We start from the raw sequence: 8,956 nt of genomic DNA on the forward strand, positions 1-8,956 counted from the left end.
GGAGATGTACAGGGTTGGAACAGATATGTTGATTGCCTCCCAAAGTTGTGTTTGTTCCCTGCAAGATAGAAGAATTCATACCTGAAGGCTGAGTAAATGCCGCCGAGACCTGGGGAGGGCTAAGTTGTGCATGCACCAAGTAACCTTTTACTGCCGTATGGACCTGGTTGGAAGTCCATTCTTTCCTGTGGAAGTGGTAGTCATTTCTAGATTTCCAGATGTACCAAAGAGTGATGAGAATTTTGCAAAGTAGAAAATCAGGTGTGACATCCGTAATGATCATTTGAAGGATATGTTGTATTCCATCATCTTCCTGTGGTAAGGATGCCGTGTTGAGTGATGGATTAGACGAGAGCCAAACCTGCGTAGGAAGAGTACAATGAAAGAAAAGGTGAGAGTCAGTTTCAATCATGTTACATTTGTCACAAGTGTTGCTGCCATTGGTAGAGAATCTTGTGGTGCGGTCAGCCATGGCAAGAGCCCTTCTAATAAGTCTCCAAGTGAAGGTTTTGATAATAGGGGGGATGGACTTAGAACGCCCAACTCTAGAAAGGATTCTGTTACATTGAGGAGTGATGCTGCGGGAGCCATGAGGGGGAATATTGATAGCAGTGGAGGAATGAAGATGATGGTAAATGGCTTTAGAAGAGCAAATACCGTCCTTGGCAGGGGTCCAGCGAAGGATATCAGGAGAGGTGGAAGGAACAGTGGGAGTAGCAATAATATGGTGGACAGCCGAGGCCTGAAAAGTGGAATTGAGAACATCAATTTTCCAATCATGGGTGTTAGGGTACCAAAGGTCCTTAGCTTGAGCAGGGATGGGATTGATGTTGACAGGGAGCTTTAAATGGTCATGGATGGAGTCCCATAAGGGAAACCAAGGCGAAGACCAAATAGAAGAATTGCCTTCATGGAGTTGAAGATGGACATTGCTTGAAAGATCCTTCCTAACCTGCAAAATCTACAAAATAGATGACCAAAATGCAGATTTTGTTGCAGAGTTAGATACGGTCCAGAAAGAGGAGTTAGGATAGTATTTGGCCTTAATAACTGCTGAGAGAAGCGGATTCTTGTTAGTCACAATATTGTAAGCAGCATTCATAATGAGACTTTTGTTAACTAAGTGCAGATTCCTGATACCCAATCCTCCGTTAGTTTTAGTTTGGCAAATGTCTTCCCAAGACCTGAAATGAATAGGTTTGGTAGAGCTTTCTTCCTGAATACCTGACCACCAAAATCTTTTAATAATAGTGGTTAAATCTTCGATAAAAGTTTTTGAAAAGAGAATAGTAGACATGTAGTAGACAGGGATAGAGGAAAGAACAGACTGAATGTAAGTTAACCTCCCAGCATGATTAAGTTTATTGGCTTTTACTGTAGTAAATTTGGCATGGAATTTGTTTTTTATGAAAGCATAGGCTTTATTTCTGTCTTTGTGATTAAAAATAAGAGGATGACCCAAGTGAAGAGTATTAGGTTGGAGATCAGGAACAGGAAAGACACCTCTAATATCATTTTTGATATGGTCAGGAACATTTTTACTGAATAAGATAGAGGATTTGTTAAGATTAGAGATCTGACCTGATTGGTTACAGAAATCATAGATAGCTCTGTGGATATTCTGAGCTTCATGCAGGTTGGCCTGACCACATATAATTAAATCATCTGCAAAAAGCAAAGAGTGGATTGGGGGGCAAGCAGGGCCCAGAGTGATTCCAACAAGATTATCATTTTGAAGTTGTTGCTGAAGAGAGATAGAAAGTTCATTAATGGCTACAACAAATAAGTAAGGGGATAAAGGGCATCCTTGTCTTATTCCTCTAGTAGCTGTAAAACCTGCAGTGGGTTCACCATTTAGAAGAATAGAGAAAGAAGCAGTGGAGATGCATTGGTGAACTAGTTTAATAAAAACAGGAGACAATTGAAGCCTCTGTAAAGCACGAGCAATAAAATCCCATCTTAACCTATCGAAAGCTTTAGCTAAATCAATCTTAAGGAGGAAAGCAATGTTAGTCCAAGATTTGAGAGAGAAAGAGTAAATAATTTCTTGAGTAATAATAATATTTGTGGATATGTGTCGACCTTTAACAAAAGCAGTTTGATTGTTATCAATATTATGAGTGAGATGGGGTTTAAGTCTTTCCGCTAGAGTTTTGGAGATGATTTTATAAGCTACGTTGCAAAGACTTATAGGTCTGAAATCTTGAGGAATAATAGGATGCGTCTTTTTTGAATTAACACCAGATAAGTTTGGTTAATTTCAGGATTCATGAAAGCTTGGGTGTAAAAGTCATGTACCATTTTGTGAATGTCAGGGCCAACCCAGGACCAGGCCGATTTGTAGAATGCAACGTTAAGTCCATCTGGACCCGGAGATGCATTGCTTCTCATACTCTTGATAATTGAATGTAATTCCTGCATAGTTGGAATAGAGTCAGTGTATATCATTTGATCTTGGTCTAGTTGACCTAGTGGAGAATGATTAGTGACTTCGGAACTGTGATCATGGGGCTGGATATGAGAGTGATGAGTTTGAGAGAGACCTTCCATGGTGACTGGCTCTGCATTAACTTGGTTAGCAGAGGCATTGACTGCAAATATGTCATGAAAATAGCTTAAGAGAGTATGAGTAAGTTGTTCATGAGTAGTGGATTCTGTACCGTCAGGATTTTTCAAATATGTAATCCTGTCTTTTCTTGTTCTCTTTATAATTGCCTGATGGAAGAAGCTTCATGCATCGCCCAATCCTTTTTAGCTCTCTGAAGATGGAAGTGTTCATCTTTCTCTAGTAGCTGTTGGTGTTGTTGAGCTAAATGAGCCTGCAAATCATAATCTTGAAGAGAGGGGTGAAGAGATTGTGCATGAAGAATATGATCCTCGACTCTTTGTAACTGCTCATCAATTCTAGGTTTTTTGCGACGCCATTTTTTAAGGTCATTAGCGAGATATTTAGTTTTTTGATGAAAGGGCCTACTAGCAGATTTAGCCCAGCTTTCTTTAGCAGTGGCATCATAGTCCTCTTCAAGTAACCACCAGTTTTCAAAGCGGAAAGGTTTAACAATATTACGTCTTCGGGAATCAAGTAAAGCAAGAATAGGAGCATGATCACTTCTTAACATGGGTAAATGAAACACAGTAGTACGAGGATAATGCAAACACCATTCAGCATTGGCTAAGCAGCGGTCTAATCTTTGAAACGTAGGAGTAGAAGTGAATCTTTTATTGGTCCAAGTGTAAGCCGGACCACTATACCCGAGATTAAGAAAACCACATTGTTTAACAGCCTCAGAGAAAGTATTAATACGACGCATATCCGGTCTACCAGGACCATGTTTTTCATTAGGATGCATAATTTCATTCATATCCCCCATGCAGAACATAGGCATATCATTATGAGCTTGCACAAAAGAGTAGACTTGCATCCAGATGGTTTGTAGGAGGTGGTGATGAGGATCACCATAAATACAAACCAGACCAAACTGACAATTGTCTAATTTATTGTTACAAACAACAAAGATAAAATGGTGGGACTGATGAACTACATTAACACTAATGTCCTGCATCCAAATCAACCAAAGGCCACCAGATTGGCCTATTGAAGAGGCTACAAAAGCATCAGCAGCTTTGAATTTATTAATAAGGGAACTACGGGAAATACTGGAGTTTCTTGTTTCAGAAATAAAGCATACCTGAGATTTAGTAGTGATAATTAGGCGGGCAAGATGGCTCGACCCACCCGCACCCCTACAGTTCCACAAGAGAAACGTCATGGTGCCCTGGCGCCCGAGGGAACACCGTAGACCGGTGAGTGTGTTGGTGACGAAGAGGTATCTGAGAAGCAGCAGATCCATCCCAATCGCCAGCAGGAGACGGCATCGGAGAGGGCTGAGATTGATTTACCTGATGGAGGAGCGGAGGAAGACGCAGAAAGCGATGCGATGCGAAGCAGAGCAGGCAACGACTGAAGGAAGCTGGCAGGCGAGGAGGACTTGAACAGGAGGAAGGGGATCTGGGGACAAGTGAGGTACGGCAGCGGCGGGTTCGGAGCGGCGGCGGCTGGATCTGAAGAACGGCGGCGGAGAGGAAAGGGAACGGCAGAGACGCCAGACTTCTCCACTAAGGCCTTGTTTAGTTCCAAAAAATTTTGCAAAATTTTTCAGATTCTCCGTCACATCGAATCTTTAAACACATGTATAAAGTATTAAATATAGACAAAAATAAAAACTAATTGCACAGTTTGGTCGAAATTGAAGAGACAAATCTTTTGAGCCTAGTTAGTCAATGATTAGACAATATTTGTCAAATACAAACGAAAGAGCTACAGTGTCGATTTTGCAAAATATTTTGGAACTAAACAAGGCCTAAGGAAACTCCCCTTTTAACGTGGAGCTTTGGATCTATTTTTAAAGAAAGCTTCAAAGATATCTATTTGTATTCAGAAAGGCCTTGAGGATAGTACTAGATTCTCTGAAGGAAACTCACGGTACGGACGAGTTTCGAGTCCACGTACGCGCTCAACGAACCGACTCCGACGCGCTTTACGGAACCGACTACGAAGTAGGAACGTGCACCAATCCATTAAGCGCCGGCCGGCGGAATTGTATCCACCGCCTCCCTCGCGCGATCCATCTTGTCCTCCTCCGGCTAGCAGCTCCCTCGCCGGCGCGGCAAGATGGGCGAGCGCAAGGTGCTAAACAAGTACTACCCGCACGACTTCGACCCGTCCAAGGTCCCGCGGCGGCGGCGGCACATGAACGAGCAGACCAAGGTGCGCACGATGCTCCCGATGACCGTCCGCTGCGGCGCCTGCGGGGAGTACCTCGGCCGTGGCACCAAGTTCAACGCCCGCATGGAGGACGTCCCCGGCGAGAGGTACCTGGGCACGATCCGGGTCTTCCGCTTCTACATCAAGTGCTCGCGCTGCTCCGCCGAGATTGCGTTCAAGACGGACCCCCGGAACTCGGGCTACGCGCTCGAGTCCGGCGCCACCGCCACGCGGGGGGACCTCCTGGTTGACGCCGACGCCGACGCCGCGGCGGCGCGCGAGGAGGAGGAGGAGCGGAGGCGGGACGGCGGCGGGGACGCCATGGCGGCGTTGGAGCGCCGGGCGCGCGACGGCCGGCGCGAGATGGACGCGGACGCCGCGCTCGAGGAGGCGCGCTCGCTCAATGCCAGGCGCGCCCGCGTCGCGCCGGAGCAGGCCCTCGAGGCCCTGCTGTGCCGCCGCCGCCGCAGCAGCAGCCAAGCCAAGACAACGCAAGAACAGGAGCAGGACGCGGACGAGGCGCTCGTCAGATCCATCCGTTTCCGCAACTCTGCTGGATACGTGAAGCGGATCGAGGAGGACGATGACCGGGAGGAGGAGGAGGTCTTCACGGCCTCTCTGCCCAAAACCATGGCGGACAACCAAGCGCATAAGAATAAGGAGGAGAAGAAGCGGCGGCAAGCTCCGGTGGTTGTTGTTTCCAAGAGGAGATGCGTGCCGACGGTACCAGCAGATGGCAAGTCACACGACGGCGGTCATCACGCCGACAAGTCGGAGGGTAAAGCATCTGCCGGGGACACGGAGGCGAACAGTGGCGCTCTTCAGGTGCAGGGGCGGATCTACAGGGGGGGCTGCCGGGGCTATAGCCCCCCTACCCTGTCCGAGCCAGTGGAGCCCCCCCCCCTAGCCCCCATACAAGTTTGAGCCATTTTCTATAGGGAAGGAGAGGCTGGATGTATTCTCGACGGCGAGGACAGAGGTTGAAGACGAGTGCTGGCGCTAGTCTTGTTCCTGGGCTTTTTTTTCTTGTATTTGAGTCATTGAGTGGCCCAGTATATAAAATAGAGAAGCTGTTCGGAGCCCATTAAGAAGCAAGCCTTTTTTTCATTGTTTTCCTGTCCATCGTGAGGGAGGAGGGGAGGCCAGTCGAGGTCGAGCAGAGCACCTAGGTTTTCCTGCACGCGGGCGCGTGGCGCGGCGTTGCGGCGGCCGGCGGCGACGGTGACAGCTGCGCGGCCAGCAGCACGGCGGACGGGATCCCAGCGACGCGGCGGACGGGATCCCAACGGCAACGGGCAGCGGCAGGCCGGCAGCGGACGGGCGACGCGGCAGCCGGCAGCCCAGCACGCCGTCGGTAGGCGGCAGCGGCCACTGGCCGGACGGCGGACGCCCACGCGAGCAGGGACTGCACGCGCGGCGAGCAGCCGAGCAGGCAAGGCGCTGAGGTGTATTGCAATTTGCAAGACGCCAAGACGCAAGCCGCCGCCGGCAAGCAAGCCACAGCAAGCAACCAAGCACCTAGCGGCAGGTATATACTAATATACATGTTCGTTTTCTTTAGAATTTTCCTTTTAACTTCAACTTTGTAATTTTTAATTGTTTCAAATTCTATTATAAGATTTTATAAATTGCAGATTGTTGAAAATGTCCAAAAGAACATTGCACGCATATTATTCTGGTTCAAGTAGTGCATCAACTCTAGGCACTCAACAGAGCACAAATCAACCAATTCGGCGTAGAGTGGAGTTTAGTAAGTCTGATCTAGTTGGTGACCCAGGAAATCGCATACCAATTGAAAATTATCCACATGAAATTAGAGACCAAGTTAGAAGGGCATATGCTTTGAGAGGTCCGACTCAACCTCGTAATCTTACATTTGTTCGTAAATGGCAAAGTGGTCAATGGAGATCATTTGTGCAATCTTGGTTTGACGAGTTTGATTGGCTAGAGTACAGTGAGTCCAAGGATGCAGCTTATTGCTTGTATTGTTATCTTTTCTTTGATCCGGGGAAGCCGGAAAAATTTGGTAGTACTGTTTTTGCAAGGGATGGTTATAATAAATGGAAAAAAGCTAAGGACAATCTTCATCAACATAGTACTTGCAAGACTCACACTAATGCTGTGCTAAAGTGTGGGGACTTTATGAACCAAAGAACAAATGTGGCTAGAAGAATTTATGTAATTAACAAGGAGGAAGAGAAAAGATATGAGATGGCTCAATGACCAAATGATATGCTACACTGAGAAGGAGATATTTAGAAACATCAAGAATGACAAAATCATAAAAAGATTTGAAGACATGAAAACACGGCGTATGTTAGTGCCTCGGAACAATTTAGTGGTATGATATGTGTTCTCTTGTACCTCCAAAACTTTGAAGTTGTATATTTGAAATTTGTGTCACTAATTTTTTTCTGTATATAGATTGCTTCTAATGATTCATGAAGAATGCAGCAGTGCGAAAGTGCGGAACGTCGATCTTTGTTGGTTAGTTATGAAAAACTGTATCTTTTATTTTTATACTTATGCGTTTTATAATACGCTTTCGATTATTTATTATAGTTATCATGTAAAAGGTTCAAAACTGCTATAGTTTAGCTTCGTATGGGATATAATTGAGTCCAATTGCTCTAGCTCTCTTTGGCCCAGCCCCCCCTAAATATTATTTCTGGATCCGCCACTGTTCAGGTGCTCTGCTGCAGCTACGACAGCGACCAAGAGGAGACCTGATGGCTGATGGTGATTACTCTCAACATCTTGCTGCGAAGCAATCAAGCAATTTCGATGCTCACAATGCAATTTCGATGCCAGCAGCACAATGGAAACCATAACGAGAGAGGAAGCAAGAAAAGGCCGATGATGTCTTTTTTTTTTTTGGGCGAAACGTTCTACATAATTGTTTCGACCTGCTGTGTCTACCTATAATGCCAGCGTCGGTGGCCCGTTTAATTGCCCTGTTTGTAAAACAAATCCGCTGACAGGGTATCAATGAAACGAATAATAAAACAACCTTCTTGACGTTTTCTAGACTGGGCAAAACATTTAATTACTGTAAAATGATTGGATCACATGCAAGATGGTGAAACAATTTAGCTCTGAGTGGGGATTTCATCCCGTTTCACTGCGTGGGAAACAACGTCCACGGGGTTTCACCATGGTGAAACTATTTCCTTCTCTCTCCTCGTCGTTTCATGCAAAAAGTCAGTTTTGCTGACATGGCGCTCTAATAAATATGCATGACATCCTGGTAAAACCTCCACTGAGACTGGCCTAATATACATAACCCTAATATACATAACCGGTTGATTCTAAGTTTGAAAGTTTGATTTCTGTGCGGATTTCAGTCCCAGCCATATAAGTCTCAGTTAGGCCCTGTTTAGTTCTCATTCAAAAAGTTTTCACTCATCCCATCGAATGTTTGGACACATACATGAAGTATTTAATATAGATTAAAAAATAAACTAATTACACAGTTTGGTTGAAAATCACGAGACGAATCTTTTAAGTCTAATTAGTCCATGATTAGCCTTAAGTGCTACAGTAACTTACATATGCTAATGATGGATTAATTTGGCTTAATAAATTCGTCTCGCAGTTTCTAGGTGAGTTATGTAATTAGTTTTTTTTATTAATATCCAAATACTCCTTCCGACATCCTACGAAACATTTGATGTGACACCTAAAATTTTTTCAACTCCCAACTAAACAGGGCCTTAGGCCTTGTTTAGTTGGCAAAAATTTTTGGTTTTGGGCACTGTAGCACTTTCGTTTGTTTGTGTCAAATATTGTCCAATCATAGACTAATTAGAGTCAAAAGATTCATCTCATGATTTACAGATAAACTGTGTAATTAGTTTTGGTTTTCGTCTAAATTTAATACTCCATGCATGTGTCGTAAGATTCGATGTGACGGGGAATCTTGAAATTTTTTGGAAACTAAACAAGGCCTTAGCTAACCATATGGTCATTGCCAAACGGTGAAGCCTATGGCTGATTGACTACTCCCATAAGTAAACTTTAGCAAGTCCGAATCATGTGTGTGGTTACATGATTCATATGGTGTATTTTATCACTAACACCGGCTTAACTATGAAATTGTGAGATAAACTTGTAAAGCTTATAGGGTACTTTTTAAAAACAATTTAATGTAGGATAATAGGGTTATTTCATTTATGGATCTAAACATGCAAA

General features: G+C 44.7%; 1 protein-coding gene across 3 annotated transcripts; it reads left to right on the forward strand.

Moving 5' to 3' along the window:
* LOC8082459 (coiled-coil domain-containing protein 94 homolog) lies at positions 4,305 to 7,861 on the forward strand. Of its 3 annotated transcripts, XM_021455871.1 has the most exons (4): positions 4,305 to 6,293; positions 6,400 to 7,106; positions 7,190 to 7,252; positions 7,454 to 7,861. In XM_021455871.1, the coding sequence occupies exon 1, from the start codon at positions 4,673 to 4,675 to the stop codon at positions 5,687 to 5,689; it is 1,017 nt and encodes a 338-aa protein (XP_021311546.1). In that variant the 5' UTR covers positions 4,305 to 4,672; the 3' UTR covers positions 5,690 to 6,293; positions 6,400 to 7,106; positions 7,190 to 7,252; positions 7,454 to 7,861. The 3 variants fall into 3 exon arrangements, 2 of the variants coding, with proteins under 2 accessions (XP_021311546.1, XP_021311545.1); XM_021455870.1 differs by lacking the exon at positions 6,400 to 7,106; XR_002450986.1 differs by lacking the exon at positions 4,305 to 6,293 and having other exon boundaries at positions 6,304 to 7,106; positions 7,454 to 7,792.

Source organism: Sorghum bicolor, chromosome 3 (genome assembly GCF_000003195.3).
Source record: "Sorghum bicolor cultivar BTx623 chromosome 3, Sorghum_bicolor_NCBIv3, whole genome shotgun sequence".
Classification (NCBI taxonomy): Eukaryota; Viridiplantae; Streptophyta; class Magnoliopsida; order Poales; family Poaceae; genus Sorghum; species Sorghum bicolor.

What these genes read in the sequence shown, in the direction of transcription:
- LOC8082459 (XM_021455871.1), top strand. Translation starts at nt 4,673, where the DNA reads ATGGGCGAGCGCAAGGTGCTAAACAAGTACTACCCGCACGACTTCGAC.